The sequence below is a fragment of the Salvelinus alpinus genome, chromosome 2 (assembly GCF_045679555.1).
Source record: "Salvelinus alpinus chromosome 2, SLU_Salpinus.1, whole genome shotgun sequence".
Lineage (NCBI taxonomy): Eukaryota > Metazoa > Chordata > Actinopteri > Salmoniformes > Salmonidae > Salvelinus > Salvelinus alpinus.
In genome coordinates this window covers 91,668,629-91,687,329 of record NC_092087.1, presented here as the reverse complement: position 1 = coordinate 91,687,329, position 18,701 = coordinate 91,668,629, and the positions used below count along the sequence as shown (strand labels likewise).

The window sequence follows — 18,701 nt, the reverse complement described above, 5'->3', positions numbered from 1 at the left end:
ATAATTAATAAGTGACTGTTCAGAATGAGACTGATATGAGGTAATAATTAATAAGTGACTGTTCAGAATGAGAATTGATATGAGGTAATAATTAATAAGTGACTGTTCAGAATGAGACTGATATGAGGTAATAATTAATAAGTGACTGTTCAGAATGAGACTGATATGAGGTAATAATTAATAAGTGACTGTTCAGAATGAGACTGATATGAGGTAATAATTAATAAGTGACTGTTATTGATATATATCTTATATAGCTTCTAGAGTTTAATTTGGGAGATGATAACTCATTAAACAACTTATTCCGTGGTGCCCCAAATCTTAATGAGTTAATTGTTTCATGATTAATTTAATTGGGTAACAATTAAACATAGTTAGTGGATTTAAGCAAAAACATTCATCAGATTAATGAAAGTCAAGTCACGACAGTCAAGTGGAGTAAAAAACTGTAGCATAGTGGAGACAGGCTGGATCGCTGTGGAAGTTGACAGTAGCATAGTGGAGACAGGCTTGATCTCTGGGGAAGTTGACAGTAGCATAGTGGAGACAGACTGGATCTCAGGGGAAGTTGACAGTAGCATAGTGGAGTCAGGCTGGATCTCTGGGGAAGTTGACAGTAGCATAGTGGAGACAGGCTGGATCTCTGGGGAAGTTGACAGTAGCATAGTGGAGACAGGCTGGATCTCTGGGGAAGTTGACAGTAGCATAGTGGAGTCAGGCTGGATCTCTGGGGAAGTTGACAGTAGCATAGTGGAGTCAGGCTGGATCTCTGGGGAAGTTGACAGTAGTATAGTGGAGTCAGGCTGGATCTCTGGGGAAGTTGACAGTAGCATAGTGGAGACAGGCTGGATCTCTGGGGAAGTTGACAGTAGCATAGTGGAGTCAGGCTGGATCTCTGGGGAAGTTGACAGTAGCATAGTGGAGTCAGGCTGGATCTCTGGGGAAGTTGACAGTAGTATAGTGGAGTCAGGCTGGATCTCTGGGGAAGTTGACAGTAGCAGACGTCACACTGTCTGGAGCCTCTCCACCTCCAACGTTGGAGTAGATGGCATCTGGACGAGGATTGGTTGCCTTGGCATAGATGGTGGTGATATCACAGGCTGTTTCTGGGTTATGATTAGTTCCTGTGGCATAGATGGGGTTGGTGATGGTTCCTGTGTCTGGATCCTGGTGGGTTGTCATGGAGTCAGACACCAACAGTCTGGCAGAGCGTTTGGCTGCTGAAGAGGAAAACAAACAGATGATTTATTGTTGATGATTATTTATTTATGTTTTGTTATTAAAATGTTTTTAGTTATAAAACCTTTACAAATGTTTTGACATATTTGTTAAATCTTTAAATAATGATTGTGTGTAATAACTAGTGTACCTGTTGGTCTCCTGTCTCTGTCTCTCCTCTGTCTGAAGAACATGAACAGCAGCAGACCCAGCAGTAGTAGAACAACACCCAGACCAACACCAGAGAACATCACCTAGAACACCCAGACCAACACCAGAGAACATTACATCACCTAGAACACCCAGACCAACACCAGAGAACATCACATCACCTAGAACAACACCAGAGAACATCAGATCACCTAGAACACCCAGACCAACACCAGAGAACATCACATCACCTAGAACACCCAGACCAACACCAGAGAACATCACCTAGAACACCCAGACCAACACCAGAGAAGAAGTATCAGGCAGTCAATGTGTTTTTGTTGTGGTTCAATGTTATTCACTGTCTAGAGGAGGAAGATGTAATGACTAGTTTATACCACAAGGTGGTGTGTCTATAGATTCATAGTTGTAGTTTATGATTGAAGGATAGTTGGTAGTTGTAGTCCATGTTACAGTATGGTGCCTGGTAGTCATAGTCCATGTTACAATATGGTGCCTGGTAGTCATAGTCCATGTTACAATATGGTGCTTGGTAGTTGTAGTCCATGTTACAATATGGTGCTTGGTAGTTGTAGTCCATGTTACAGTATGGTGCCTGGTAGTTGTAGTCCATGTTACAGTATGGTGCTTGATAGTTGTAGTCCATGTTACAGTATGGTGCTTGGTAGTTGTAGTCCATGTTACAGTATGGTGCTTGGTAGTTGTAGTCCATGTTACAGTATGGTGCCTGGTAGTTGTAGTCCATGTTACAGTATGGTGCTTGGTAGTTGTAGTCCATGTTACAGTATGGTGCTTGGTAGTTGTAGTCCATGTTACAGTATGGTGCTTGGTAGTCGTAGTCCATGTTATAGTATGGTGCTTGGTAGTTGTAGTCCATGTTACAGTATGGTGCTTGGTAGTTGTAGTCCATGTTACAGTATGGTGCTTGGTAGTCGTAGTCCATGTTACAGTATGGTGCTTGGTAGTTGTAGTCCATGTTACAGTATGGTGCTTGGTAGTTGTAGTCCAAGTTACAGTATGGTGCTTGGTAGTTGTAGTCCATGTTATAGTATGGTGCTTGGTAGTTGTAGTCCATGTTACAGTATGGTGCTTGGTAGTTGTAGTCCATGTTACAGTATGGTGCTTGGTAGTTGTAGTCCATGTTACAGTATGGTGCTTGGTAGTTGTAGTCCATGTTACAGTATGGTGCTTGGTAGTTGTAGTCCATGTTACAGTATGGTGCTTGGTAGTCGTAGTCCATGTTATATATTGTACTTGGTAGTTGTAGTCCATGTTATAATAAGAGTGGCACAGCGGTCTAAGGCCCTGCATCTCAGTGCTTGATGTGTCACTACAGACACCCTGGTTTGATTCCAGGATGTATCACAACCGGCCGTGATTGGGAGTCCCATACGGCGGTTCACAATTGGCCCAGCATAGTCTGGGTTTGGCTGGTGTTTGCTGTCATTGTTAATAAGATTTTGTTCTGAACTGACTTCCCTAGTTAAATAAAGGTTAAATATATATTTATTTTTTTAAAGACCATGTTAAAATATGATGCTTGGTAGTTGTAGTTCATTTTACAGTATGGTGCTTGGTAGTTGTAGTTTATCACTAAGTGTCATGTGGTGCCGAGGGTTCATTATGTTACCATGGTGAAGCTGTTGTTACTTTGTGTTCTAGTCATGCCTGTGGTGGTGATGTTGTTGTTACCTTGTGTTCTAGTCATGTCTGTGGTGGTGATGCTGTTGTTACCTTGTGTTCTAGTCATGTCTGTGGTGGTGATGATGTTGTTGTTACCTTGTGTTCTAGTCATGTCTGTGGTGGTGATGATGTTGTTGTTACCTTGTGTTGTAGTCATGTCTGTGGTGGTGATGATGTTGTTACCTTGTGTTCTAGTCATGTCTGTGGGTGGTGATGTTGTTCCTACTGTTCCATTGGTCCTATCTGTTGGAACATAATGCGTCAAATATGTAAGGTGAAAGCCCTCCAACAATGAATGAATGAATGAGAGAGAGAGAGAGAGAGAGAGAGAGAGAGAGAGAGAGAGAGAGAGAGAGAGAGAGAGAGAGAGAGAGAGAGAGAGAGAGAGAGAGAGAGAGAGAGAGAGAGAGAGAGAGAGAGAGAGAGAGAGAGAATGCGCCTGCGTACTTGTTAACTTGTGTGGTTTGGGGTGTGTGTTTCTGAGACTGAAAGTAGTTCCCACTCTGTGTGTTTCAGAGGAAGTGGTGTGAACCTTGACCTACAATGACTGTAAATACTAGTCTTTCAATACAGCACCTCTCTGAGTACATTTACAATACTAAAGATAATGACTATAACTACTAGTCTCTCAATACAGAACCTCTCTGAGTACAGTTACAATACTAAAGATAATGACTGAACAGATAATAGGGACTAAATAACATGGGTTAATATCAGTGACTGGAGGAGAGGGAGATGTGAGAGGGGGAGAGGAGAGGAGAGAGTGGAGATGAGGAGATGTGAGAGAGAGAGATGTGAGGGGCAGAGGAGGAGATGTGAGGGGGAGAAAAAAAGGAGGACAGAAAGACAGAGAGAAAGATAACAGAGGAGGGACAGATATAGATGGAGAGAGAGAGAGATGTAGGCCTACAGATAAGTGTGTAGGCTATAGAGAGCAGTTCTACTGAGGGTAATATACCTGCTGTGGAGTTTGAGGAGTCAGTTGTCATGGTGATGTTTGTTGATGGGTGTGTCGTGGAGAGGAGAGGTCTGGAGGTGACTGAGCCAGGGTTGGGAGGAACAGGAGCTGTAGAGAGAGATAGAGAGATAGAGAGTCATGGAGAGAGAGTGTGAGAAAAAGAGAGAGAGAACGAAAGAGAAAGAGAAAGAGAAAGAGAAAGAGAGAGAGAGAGAGAGAGAGAGAGAGAGAGAGAGAGAGAGAGAGAGAGAGGGAGAGAAACAGAGATATAATGCATCAACACAAATATATAATGTGTAAAATATAATCCTCCACATAAACACACTGATAGAAGGTCTAAGACACCAACCTCCGTCCACAGTCAGCCTGACTTCAGTCTTGTGATACCACCACCATGTGTTAATTTCACACCAGTAGGTCCCAGAATCCTCTTGGATCAGGTTAGTGATGGTCACAGTGAAGACTCTTCTCTCTGTGTCGTCATACAGAGAGAATCTCCCTTCATGAGTCCACGCTGGGTGCTGATGCGTTTGGGTTTTGATCACGTCAACCCGGGAGGCCCAGATCCCTTTAGAGAGGTACTTCTGGTTTGTCTCAAACCCCCGGTCATACGGACACTGAATGATAGAATGTCCTCCTTCTGTCCCTCTCTTTGTGATCACTGATGACATCACACAGCTCACAGCTATGAAACAACCACAGAAACACATTCACATCATCTCTACAATAACAGTTGTCATAGTCACCATGTTTCACAGACAGTCAGGTGAGGGAGATAGTTGAGTGACAGGTAGAGAATGTTTAATAATCTGGGACTGAGTGATACAGTACATTTATGTGTTCAGGACTACAGCAATACAGTAAAACAGTGTTGAAGGATAAAGTAAAGTACAGTATTGATCACTGTAGCGTACAATCATACATGCCAAGAATTGAGTGATGTGTTCAGTGAGTAACACAGTTCAATATGGGGTGTGTATTAATGTATTGAGGTCTGATAGTAACAGTTCAATATGGGATGTGTATTAATGTATTGATGTCTGATAGTAACAGTTCAATATGGGGTGTGTATTAATGTATTGAGGTCTGATAGTAACAGTTCAATATGGGGTGTGTATTAATGTATTGATGTCTGATAGTAACAGTTCAATATGGGGTGTGTATTAATGTATTGAGGTCTGATAGTAACAGTTCAATATGGGGTGTGTATTAATGTATTGAGGTCTGATAGTAACAGTTCAATATGGGGTGTGTATTAATGTATTGATGTCTAATAGTAACAGTTCAATATGGGGTGTGTATTAATGTATTGAGGTTTGATAGTAACAGTTCAATATGGGGTGTGTATTAATGTATTGAGGTTTGATAGTAACAGTTCAATATGGGGTGTGTATTAATGTATTGAGGTTTGATAGTAACAGTTCAATATGGGGTGTGTATTAATGTATTGAGGTTTGATAGTAACAGTTCAATATGGGGTGTGTATTAATGTATTGAGGTCTAATAGTAACAGTTCAATATGGGGTGTGTATTAATGTATTGAGGTCTGATAGTAACAGTTCAATATGGGGTGTGTATTAATGTATTGAGGTCTGATAGTAACAGTTCAATATGGGGTGTGTATTAATGTATTGAGGTTTGATAGTAACAGTTCAATATGGGGTGTGTATTAATGTATTGAGGTCTGGTAGTAACAGTTCAATATGGGGTGTGTATTAATGTATTGAGGTCTGATAGTAACAGTTCAATATGGGGTGAGTATTAATGTATTGAGGTCTGATAGTAACAGTTCAATATGGGGTGTGTATTAATGTAATATATTCTAATAGTACTCACCACAGAGGAGGCTGATGTTGACAGACACCAGATTCCTCATTCTTCTCTCTGGCTTCCCTCCTATGTTGTACAAATTATACTGTACTCCACTCACTCAGACTCTCTCCCAGTCCCTCCTAGTAGCTATGAACACAACTCTAACCATGTTTAAGAGTTCTGGTAACTGTTTAGTCCAGAAACACACTCCCCAAACCACACACGTTAACAAGTACGCAGGCGCATTCTCTCTCTCTCTCTCTCTCTCTCTCTCTCTCTCTCTCTCTCTCTCTCTCTCTCTCTCTCTCTCTCTCTCTCTCTCTCTCTCTCTCTCTCTCTCTCTCTCTCTCTCTCTCTCTCTCTCTCTGTGTCTCTCTCTCTCTCTCTCTCTCTCTCTCTCTCTCTCTCTCTCTCTCTCTCTCTCTCTCTCTCTCTCTCTCCATCTCTCCATCTCTCCATCTCTCTCTCTCTCTCTCTCTCTCTCTCTCTCTCTCTCTCTCTCTCTCTCTCTCTCTCTCTCTCTCTCTCTCTCTCTCTCTCTCTCTCTCTCTCTCTCTCTCTCTCTCTCTCTCTCTCTCTCTCTCTCTCTCTCTCTCTCTCTCTCGTCAGTTCCTCTTTCTCTACTGTATGTTGATATCTGTTGTTTTTTTCATGTCAGTGTGTGTCAGTTTTCTTTAGACAAACATGCACACACACACACTTATATTTGGGTGTTTGTTTGAATAAATATACATGATTATGGACACTTGGTTTAGTTTAAGTTTATCTTAAATTATACAACGAGTGGGTATAATCCTTGACGCTGATTGGTTAAAAACTCATTCCAGCCGGTGTCTATTTCACAAGTTACCACCAGCTAAAGCTCTGATGTTGAAATGCCTATTTACTCTCTTCCATCCCACTGCGCAATTCACTGTCTCATCAGCCCAGCCAGGCAATTTGTAAACTTGATCTCCACTGTAAAAAGCATCTAGACATTATTTCACATTTCTTTTAGACTAGCAGTTGGTTTTCAACAGTGGAGATTTGTATAAACGTTGCTGTCTGTCTCTCTGACATTTGCAACATTGTTTCAATATTGAAATTGGATCTCCAGCTGTCACATCGTAATGAACGTGCAGCAGTTGGGAGTCGGGACAAGACAGGCAGGCGGCCATCTTTTCTCAGACAGTCAAAATCATGAATCTGCATCATGTTCATGGATATTTACTAATAAATGTCAATAGAAAACTGGTCAAATGAAATACAGATAGTTTGCAGTCTTTCCAGCTTCAGTTTGAAGTGATTGTGTGGCTGTGTTGTTGGCTAGCTCCTCTGTTGTTGGCTAGCTCCTCTGTTGTTGGCTAGCTCCTCTGTTGTTGGCTAGCTCCTCTGTTGTTGGCTAGCTCCTCTGTTGTTGGCTAGCTCCTCTGTTGTTGGCTAGCTCCTCTGAACAACAGTGTCCTGACGAGAGAGTACATTTTCTATGCCAGGCGAAATCACACCTCATTAGATCATTGTTATGGATGTATCCAAATAAATGTCACTAGAAAACAGCTTAAACAAATGCAGCTACTTTGCTGTTATTCTGGCTGCACTGTTCTACGTGACTGTAGTTGGCTAGCTACCAAGTTGGCTAGCTAGCAAGCAGCAATAGTTGGCTAACTACCAAGCAAGGGACCAGAACGTTACCAGCCAGTATGGCAACAGAACATTTAGAACCAATGACTGGGTCACGTCCATAGATACAGAACAAAAAGACTGAACGACTGGGTCACGTCCATAGATACAGAACAAAAAGACTAAACGACTATGTCACGTCCATAGATACAGAACAAAAAGACTAAATGACTGGGTCGCGTTCATAGATACAGAACAAAAAGACTGAATGACTGGTTCACGTCCATAGATACAGAACAAAAAGACTGAACGACTGGGTCACGTCCATAGATACAGAACAAAAAGACTGAACGACTGGATCAAGTCCATAGATACAGAATGAAATGACTACACCCTCACTACTCCTGTTACAGCACCTTCACTACACCCTACTGCTGTTACAGTACCTTCCCTACACCCTACACTACTCCTGTCACAGTACCTTCACTACACCCTACACTACTCCTGTTTCAGTACTTTCACTACACCCTACACTACTCCTATTACAGTACCTTCACTACACCATACACTACTCCTGTTACAGTACCTTCACTACACCCTACACTACTCCTGTTATAGTACCTTCACTACACCCTACACTACTCATGTTACAGTACCTTCACTACACCCTACACTACTCCTGTCACAGTACCTTCACTACACCCTACATTACTCCTGTTACACTACTCCTGTCACAGTACCTTCACTACACCCTACACTACTCCTGTTACAGTACCTTCACTACACCCTACACTACTCCTGTTACAGTACCTTCACTACACCCTACACTACTCCTGTTACAGTACCTTCACTACACCCTACACTACTCCTGTTACAGTACATTCACTACACCCTACACTGCTCCTGTTACAGTACCTTCACTACACCCTACACTACTCCTGTTACAGTACCTTCACTACACCCTACACTACTCCTGTTACAGTACCTTCACTACACCCTACACTACTCCTGTTACAGTACATTCACTACACCCTACACTGCTCCTGTTACAGTATCTTCACTACACCCTACACTACTCCTGTTACAGTACCTTCACTACACCCTTAACTACTCCTGTTACAGCACCTTCACTACACCCTACACTACTCCTGTCACAGTACCTTCACTACACCCTACACTACTCCTGTCACAGTACCTTCACTACACACTACACTACTCCTGTCACAGTACCTTCACTACACCCTACACTACTCCTGTCACAGTACCTTCACTACACCCTACTCTACTCCTGTTACAGTATCTTCACTACACCCTTAACTACTCCTGTTACAGTACCTTCACTACACCCTACACTACTCCTGTCACAGTACCTTCACTACACCCTACACTACTCCTGTTACAGTACCTTCACTACACCCTACACTACTCCTGTTACAGTACCTTCACTACACCCTACACTACTCCTGTTACAGTACCTTCACTACACCCTACACTACTCCTGTTACAGTACCTTCACTACACGCTACACTACTCCTGTTACAGTACTTTCACTACACCCTACACTACTCCTGTTACAGTACCTTCACTACACCCTACACTACTCCTGTTACAGTACCTTCACTACACCCTACACTACTCCTGTCACAGTACCTTCACTACACTGTACACTTCTCCTGTTACAGTACCTTCACTACACCCTACACAACTCCTGTTACAGTACCTTCACTACGCCCTACACTACTCCTGTTACAGTACCTTCACTTCACCCTACACTACTCCTGTTACAGTACCTTCACTACACCCTACACCACTCCTGTCACAGTACCTTCACTACACCCTACTCTACTCCTGTTACAGTATCTTCACTACACCCTTAACTACTCCTGTTACAGTACCTTCACTACACCCTACACTACTCCTGTCACAGTACCTTCACTACACCCTACACTACTCCTGTTACAGTACCTTCACTACACCCTACACTACTCCTGTTACAGTACCTTCACTACACCCTACACTACTCCTGTTACAGTACCTTCACTACACCCTACACTACTCCTGTTACAGTACCTTCACTACACGCTACACTACTCCTGTTACAGTACTTTCACTACACCCTACACTACTCCTGTTACAGTACCTTCACTACACCCTACACTACTCCTGTTACAGTACCTTCACTACACCCTACACTACTCCTGTCACAGTACCTTCACTACACTGTACACTTCTCCTGTTACAGTACCTTCACTACACCCTACACTACTCCTGTTACAGTACCTTCACTTCACCCTACACTACTCCTGTTACAGTACCTTCACTACACCCTACACCACTCCTGTCACAGTACCTTCACTACACCCTTAACTACTCCTGTCACAGTACCTTCACTACACGCTACACTACTCCTGTTACAGTACTTTCACTACACCCTACACTACTCCTGTTACAGCACTTTCACTACACCCTACACTACTCCTGTTACAGTACCTTCACTACACCCTCCACTACTCCTGTTATAGTACCTTCACTACACCCTACACTACTCCTGTTACAGTACCTTCACTACACCCTACACTACTCCTGTTACAGTACCTTCACTACACCCTACACCACTTCTGTTACAGTACCTTCACTACACCCTACTCCTGTCACAGTACCTTCACTACACCCTACACTACTCCTGTTATAGTACCTTCACTACACCCTACACTACTCCTGTTACAGTACCTTCACTACACCCTACACTACTCCTGTTACAGTACCTTCACTACACCCTACACTACTCCTGTCACAGTACCTTCACTACACCGTACACTTCTCCTGTTACAGTACCTTCACTACACCCTACACTACTCCTGTCACAGTACCTTCACTACACCCTACATTACTCCTGTTACAGTACCTTCACTACACCCTACACTACTCCTGTCACAGTACCTTCACTACACCCTACACTACTCCTGTTACAGTACCTTCACTACACCGTACACTACTCCTGTTATAGTACCTTCACTACACTTCTCCTGTTACAGTACCTTCACTACTCCTGTTACAGTACCTTCACTACACCCTACACTACTCCTGTTACAGTACCTTCACTACACCCTACACTACTCCTGTTACAGTACCTTCACTACACCCTACACGTCTCCTGTTACAGTACTTTCACTACACCCTACACTACTCCTGTCACAGTACCTTCACTACACCCTACACTAATCCTGTTACAGTACCTTCACTACACCATACACTACTCCTGTCACAGTACCTTCACTACACCCTACACTACTCCTGTTACAGTACCTTCACTACACCCTACACCACTTCTGTTACAGTACCTTCACTACACCCTACTCCTGTTACCGTACCTTCACTACACCCTACACTACTCCTGTTACAGTACCTTCCCTACACCCTACACTACTCCTGTCACAGTACTTTCACTACACCCTACACTACTCCTGTCACAGTACCTTCCCTACACCCTACACTACTCCTGTCACAGTACTTTCACTACACCCTACACTACTCCTGTCACAGTACCTTCACTACACCCTACACTACTCCTGTCACAGTACTTTCACTACACCCTACACTACTCCTGTCACAGTACCTTTACTACACCCTACACTACTCCGGTCACAGTACCTTCACTACACCCTACACTACTCCTGTCACAGTACCTTCACTACACCCTACACTACTCCTGTTACAGTACCTTCACTACACCCTACACTACTCCAGTTACAGTACCTTCACTACACCCTACACTACTCCTGTCACAGTACCTTCACTACACCCTACACTACTCCTGTCACAGTACTTTCACTACACCCTACACTACTCCTGTCACAGTACCTTCACTACACCCTACACTACTCCTGTCACAGTACTTTCACTACACCCTACACTACTCCTGTCACAGTACCTTTACTACACCCTACACTACTCCGGTCACAGTACCTTCACTACACCCTACACTACTCCTGTCACAGTACCTTCACTACACCCTACACTAATCCTGTTACAGTACCTTCACTACACCCTTTACTACTCCTGTTACAGTACCTTCACTACACCCTACACTACTCCTGTTATAGTACCTTCACTACACCCTACACTAGTCCTGTTACAGTACCTTCACTACACCCTACACTACTCCAGTTACAGTACCTTCACTACACCCTACACTACTCCAGTTACAGTACCTTCACTACACCATACACTGCTCCTGTTACAGTACCTTCCCTACACCCTACACTACTCCTGTTACAGTACCTTCACTACACCCTACTCTACTCCTGTCACAGTACCTTCACTACACCCTACACTACTCCTGTTACAGTACCTTCACTACACCGTACACTACTCCAGTTACAGTACCTTCACTACACCATACACTGCTCCTGTTACAGTACCTTCCCTACACCCTACACTACTCCTGTTACAGTACCTTCACTACACCCTACTCTACTCCTGTCACAGTACCTTCACTACACCCTACACTACTCCTGTTACAGTACCTTCACTACACCGTACACTACTCCTGTTACAGTACCTTCACTACACCCTACACTACTCCTGTCACAGTATCTTCACTACACCCTACACTACTCCTGTCACAGTATCTTCACTACACCCTACACTACTCCTGTTACAGTACCTTTACTACACCCTACACTACTCCTGTTATAGTACCTTCACTACACCCTACACTACTCCTGTTACAGTACCTTCACTACACCCTACACTACTCCAGTTACAGTACCTTCACTACACCCTACACTACTCCTGTTACAGTACCTTCACTACACCCTACTCTACTCCTGTTACAGTACCTTCACTACACCCTACACTACTTCTGTTACAGTACCTTCACTACACCCTACACTACTCCTGTCACAGTATCTTCACTACACCCTACACTACTCCTGTTACAGTACCTTCACTACACCCTACACTACTCCTGTCACAGTATCTTCACTACACCCTACACTACTCCTGTTACAGTACCTTCACTACACCCTACACTACTCCTGTTACAGTATATTGTAGATTCTACAGTATCTTTGGGAGTATCTGGGGTCTGTATCTGTAGATCTGCTGTAGAGTAGATGTAATCATCCTGGGTTCCACTGGCTGTTGGAGGTCTTGAGGAGACTCTAGAATCTTTGGGTAGATCCACATTGGAGTTGATGAGAGAAGCTGGGTGATCTGCAGTAGAATAGCTTGGATTTATATTATCTTTGAGAAGTCACAGTAGAACAACATGGCAGGTTAGGATAATTAACGTGGGAGGTTAGTAGAAATAAAATAGTATGTTAGTAAAATGTACATTGCCATTCAGGATAACTAACGTGGCAGGTTAGGAGAATCAGGTTAAGGTTAGGAAAAGAGTTAGGGTTAGCTAAAATGCTACAAGGAAGCAGCAAGCAGCCACTCATATAGACATTAAGTGGCCACCAAACTGCCCAATTAGCTGTTAGGTTTCCATAGAACCATTTATGTTGCTCTTCCCACTTATTTGGTAACACCCTGTTTCAAACACACTCCACGTATGCAGTTACACATGAATCTGTGGAATACCTGTGGCAGAGCTAGCAGGGTAGGTTCTAGAGACTTGACCAGCAGGGTAGGTTGTAGAGGCTTGGTCAGCAGGGTAGGTTGTAGAGGCTTGACCAGCAGGGTAGGTTGTAGAGGCTTGACCAGCAGGGTAGGTTGTAGAGGCTTGGTCAGCAGGGTAGGTTGTAGAGGCTTGGTCAGCAGGGAAGGTTGTAGAGACTTGACCAGCAGGGTAGGTTGTAGAGGCTTGGCCAGCAGGGTAGGTTGTTGGGTCTTGGCCAGCAGGGTAGGTTGTAGAGACTTGACCAGCAGGGTAGGTTGTAGAGGCTTGACCAGCAGGGTAGGTTGTAGAGGCTTGACCAGCAGGATAGGTTGGTGATTTGACAGTGGAGTAGACTACAGAGATGACCACAGGGAGTGTGTCTGTCTGTCTGTCTGCCTCTCTGATCTCCTCATACACACAGTCAACCTGCATAGAGAACCGATGACAATTACTACATACATGGTCAATATGGAAAAGAGTGGAGGCCCTCAGCCAATGTGAGTCAAGGTTCAAACCAACACATGTAAATGTAGAACTACATGGTTAATATGGCTGCATTTACACAGGCAGCACTTTAATTGGCTAAATATCTCATCTGATTGGTCAAAAGACCAGTCATTAAGATCAGAATTGGGCTGCCTGTGTTAACGCAGCCTATGAGTCTGAGAATCCATTATCTGTTGAAACTGAGCTGTCTAATGAACAAGTGTTGTTTGCAGCAGGTTCTTCATGTTGACAGATTGAGGAATGATAACAGACTACAGTAGAATCCCACTAGACTCTGTAGACTCACACACTCAACCCTTAGATGGTTAGTTTACCATCTCCCTGTCTATCACCTCTACACTACAAGTTATTATGGACACACACACACACACACACATACACACACACACACACACACACACACACACACACACACACACACACACACACACACACACACACACACACACACACACACACACACACACACACACACACACACACACACACACACACACACACACACACACACACACACACACACACTCAACCCTTAGATGTGTAGTTTACCACCTCCCTGTCTATCACCTCTACACTATTATGGACACACACACACACACTTATATCTCTCACCTCTCCAGTAGGGTCAGGTTGTGTGTTGGAGGAGACTGGTGGTGGTGTTCTCCTGGTTCCTCTCCTCTGTCTGTAGAACAGGAGCAGGATCAGTCCTAACACGGTCACCATGACTACCAGACCAGCACTGGTCCACACCATCACACCTGACCACAGACAGGAGGAGAGACTTTACAGAGTACTGTATATATCATAGATACCATCAGACCTGACCACAGACAGGAGGAGAGACTTTACAGAGTACTGTATATATCATAGATACCATCAGACCTGACCACAGACAGGAGGAGAGACTTTACAGAGTACTGTATATATCATAGATACCATCAGACCTGACCACAGACAGGAGGAGAGACTTTACAGAGTACTGTATATATCATAGATACCATCAGACCTAACCACAGACAGGAGGAGAGACTTTACAGAGTACTGTATATATCATAGATACCATCAGACCTGACTGATACAGAAACTGATACAGACAGACAGACACAAGTCAGTCAGACAGACAGTCAGTCAGACAGACAGACAGTGTTAGAGACGGACAGACAGACAGACAGACAGACAGACAGACAGACAGACAGACAGACAGACAGACAGACAGACAGACAGACAGACAGACAGACAGACAGACAGACAGACAGACAGACAGACAGACAGACAGACAGGCAGGCAGACAGACAGACAGACAGTGTTAGGGACAGACATACAGACTAAGTAAGATATTGATCAGAGTAACTATAACAACAGAGGCCATGGTGTCAGCAGCAGCTCTCCACAAAACCTAAAGTGTTACATCACTTCCTCTAGGACACACATCTACACCATCATCACCATGACAGCACAGTCCCTGCTACCACATAACAGAACACCATTAGACTTCTGACACCACTTAAATCAGTAAACACAGAGAGAGAGATAGAGAGAGCGAGAGAATTACGTGAGAGAGAATTACGGGAGAGAGAGGGAGAGAGTGAGAATTACGAGAGAGAGAGAATTACGGGAGAGAGGCAGATGGAGAGAATTATGAGAGAGAGAAAGGCAGAGAGAGAGAGAGACTATTACAAGAGAGATAAAGATAGAGGTAGGGAAACTATTATGAGAGAGAGAGAGAGAGAGAGAGAGAGAGAGAGAGAGAGAGAGAGAGAGAGAGTTAGTTGTAATGTCTGAGATGAGAGATTCATCATACCTGCTCTTGATGAAGAGTGACCACTGATTTCTCCAGATGACATAAATGTTGTGGAGGTGTTAGAAGATGTTGTAGAGAGGTTTGGGAGGGTTGTAGAGGTGTTAGAAGATGTTGTAGAGAGGTTTGGGAGGGTTGTGGAGAGGTTAGAGGATGTTGTAGAGAGGTTTGGGAGGGTTGTGGAGACATGGGGTCTGGAGACAGGTGAGGTTGTAGAAGTGGGAGGAGCTGTGAGTCAATAGAAAGAGGACACAAATACAGTCACCATTTTGTTCCTTTCTCATGATGCCAGGAAGCCTCTAACAAAAAATAAACTTAGTATTTTTCAAGACAAATGTGATTGACTTACCATCTGTAACTGTGAGATGCACCTCTTTGTATGTGTCTGGGCCATATCTCTCCAGTCCACACCAGTAGGTACCAGAGTCTGACTTCATCAGGTTCTTGATGGTCACATAGAATACATCTCCCTTGTCTTCTATACTGTATCTACCTTGAGTTACATTCTTACTCCCCTTAGTTTCAACCAGAATGTCTCCACCAGAACATGTCCCCTTGCAGAAGTATTTGTTGTTGGTCCCTGCCCAAGTGAACCAGCAGCCGAACATGACATGTCCTCCCACCACCACCTCCTTAGTGACATCTGACTCCACAACACACAGAGCTGTCAAACAGAAACACACAGTACACAACTGATGACCTGTGAGATATACTTTAACCCTGCTCAAATCTAACTTTAACCCTGCTCAAGTCTAGCTTTAACCCTGCTCAAATCTAACTTTAACCCTGCTCAAATCTAACTTTAACCCTGAATAAACCTGACTTTAACCCTGAATAAATCTTACTTTAACCCTGCACAAACCATGTAAAAGACCAACATATCAAACATTCTAAGTTCAGTTCAGTATCATAAGGTACATGTGGAAAACAAACTTTCTGGCTCCTTACAGATAAATACATATCTTCTTCCTATTGTACTATATGATCCAGACAGTATTATAGAACCTGATACATACATACAGACAGACAGACAGACAGACAGACAGACAGACAGACAGACAGACAGACAGACAGACAGACAGACAGACAGACAGACAGACAGACAGACAGACAGACAGACAGGCAGGCAGGCAGACAGACAGACAGACAGACAGACAGACAGACAGACAGACAGACAGACAGACAGACAGACAGACAGACAGACAGACAGACAGACAGACAGACAGACAGACAGACAGACAGACAGACAGACAGACAGACAGACAGTATTATGGAACCTGATACAGATAGACAGGAAGACAGACAGACAGAACTCACCTGAGAGGAGACAGCAGGAGACAACATGGAGTATCTTCATTCTGGACAGTTACTCCTCAGTTACTATATTGTTAACTTTTACTATACTTTTAAGGTTTCTTTACTACCACAGTTACTATACTGTTAAAGTTACTTTACTACCACAGTTACTATACTGTTAAAGTGACTTTACTATCACAGTTAATATACTGTTAAAGTTACTTTACTATCACAGTTAATATACTGTTAAAGTTACTTTACTATCACAGTTATTATACTGTTAAAGTTACTATACTACCAGCTAGTTCAGGTCCACAACAGCTTGTCTGTCAGCTACTCATTTGACAGCAGGGTGTTTCTGAAACTCTCTGTCTTCCTTAAATGAATCTCCTCCCTCATCTGACACCCCACCTCTCTCTCTCTCTCTCTCTCTCTCTCTCTCTCTCTCTCTCTCTCTCTCTCTCTCTCTCTCTCTCTCTCTCTCTCTCTTTCTCTGTCTCTCTCTCTCTCTCTCTCTCTCTCTCTCTCTCTCTCTAATTTAAGGGCTTTATTGGCATGGGAAACATATGTTAACATTGCCCAAGCAAGTGAAGTAGATAATAAACAAAAGTGAAATAAACAATCATGAACAGTCTCGCTCTCTTTCTCTCTGCATGTCAAGGAGATGAGTATAGTGATGGTGGTGGTGGAAGGGGAGGGGCATTATCCTACACATCCTGATGATTTCTCTGTAGTGACCTCAGTGTCTGCAGGTCTATATGTGCTGCAGAGTGAAACTGGTTCAAACCGGCCAGAGGTTAGACTTCTAAACCACAAGAGAACTCAGCTAGGTGTGGTGACTAAGTGGTAAAACTGTCAACTTCTCTGTTCTAAAGTTACCATGTTTGTTTCAGCAGAGGAGGAACACATTGTTCAGATGATGACAATATAGTTAAAGTATACATAAATGTATTGTATTACTATTTTCTGACATGTCATTGATCCAAATACAGTCTTTGTAAATGATCAACTCAACAGATGAGTTTCTGAACAGAAGAAACATCCCTCCTCTACAACCCAACTCCCTCTTAATGAATGATGTCATCACATAACAGACAAGCTACTGAGATCTCAGTAAACCAACAGAACGACCTCCACATCGCCCCCTACAGACTGTTATCAGTACTGATGAATAAATATACTATAATCTCCACCACCAGTCGTCTCTCTCTCTATTGATCCTGGGGGTCGAGGTTACAGTCTAATAAACTACATGTTTCAACTCAGTCAATTCAGGAAGTAAAGGGAAATTCCATTCATGGATTGAGAATCTACATGGAAAATGATGGTCATCAATGATACATTTAATTGCTTTTCATTGTCTGTATTGAAATGGAATTAAATTGGACCCCAACTAACAACAACACTTTGTCACAACCAGACGATCAGACAACCTCTTCTCTTCAGACTACAGACCATAGAATTACATATGGGGGCGGGTAAAAAAAAGTGAAAGAGAGAGAGGCAACACCAGACACTATGGAACACAGAGCTTTTACTATCTCATCCTGGAATATACAAGGTCTGAGGTCATCTGCCTTTGGCCTAAAAAGCAGGATCCTGGACTTTATCATATAAACTGGAAATACAGACATTGTCATCCTACAAGAAACATGGTACAGAGGAGAATGGTTGCCCTCTAGGTTACAGAGAGCTGGTAGTCCCATCCACCAAACTACCAGGTGTGAAACAGGGAAGAGACTCAGGGGGTATGCTAATTTGATATAGAGCAGACCTAACTCACTCCATTAAATTAATCAAAACAGGAACATTTTACATTTGGCTAGAAATTCAAAAGGAAATTATCTCAACAGAGAAAAATGTCCTCATGTGTGCTACCTAAATCCCCCCAATAGAATCCCCATACTTTAACGATGACAGCTTCTCCATCCTAGAGGGGGAGATCAACCATTTCCAGGCCCAGGTACATGTACTCTACTAGTCTGTGGGGACCTAAATCCCAGAACTGGACAAGAACCTGACACTGTCAGCACACAGGGGGACAAACAGCT

At 43.3% G+C, this 18,701-nt stretch overlaps 2 protein-coding genes across 3 annotated transcripts; both read right to left on the bottom strand.

The window, feature by feature from the left end:
- Nucleotides 1–333: 333 nt before the first annotated feature.
- Nucleotides 334–6,266, bottom strand: LOC139568234 (CMRF35-like molecule 2). 2 transcript variants are annotated; one of them, XM_071389983.1, is made up of 6 exons: nucleotides 5,867–6,266; nucleotides 4,380–4,715; nucleotides 4,031–4,138; nucleotides 3,256–3,315; nucleotides 1,370–1,472; nucleotides 334–1,220 (listed from the first exon to the last, which is right to left on the bottom strand). In XM_071389983.1, the coding sequence occupies exons 1-6, from the start codon at nucleotides 5,904–5,906 to the stop codon at nucleotides 1,187–1,189; spliced, it is 681 nt and encodes a 226-aa protein (XP_071246084.1). In that variant the 5' UTR covers nucleotides 5,907–6,266; the 3' UTR covers nucleotides 334–1,186. The 2 variants fall into 2 exon arrangements, with proteins under 2 accessions (XP_071246084.1, XP_071246085.1); XM_071389984.1 differs by having other exon boundaries at nucleotides 1,052–1,217.
- Nucleotides 6,267–6,345: 79 nt separating this feature from the next.
- On the bottom strand, nucleotides 6,346–16,973 carry LOC139568231 (uncharacterized). Its single transcript, XM_071389981.1, has 7 exons — nucleotides 16,779–16,973; nucleotides 16,672–16,726; nucleotides 15,704–16,018; nucleotides 15,358–15,582; nucleotides 14,169–14,314; nucleotides 13,031–13,475; nucleotides 6,346–12,658 (listed from the first exon to the last, which is right to left on the bottom strand). The coding sequence occupies exons 2-7, from the start codon at nucleotides 16,709–16,711 to the stop codon at nucleotides 12,435–12,437; spliced, it is 1,395 nt and encodes a 464-aa protein (XP_071246082.1). The 5' UTR covers nucleotides 16,712–16,726; nucleotides 16,779–16,973; the 3' UTR covers nucleotides 6,346–12,434.
- Nucleotides 16,974–18,701: the final 1,728 nt, after the last annotated feature.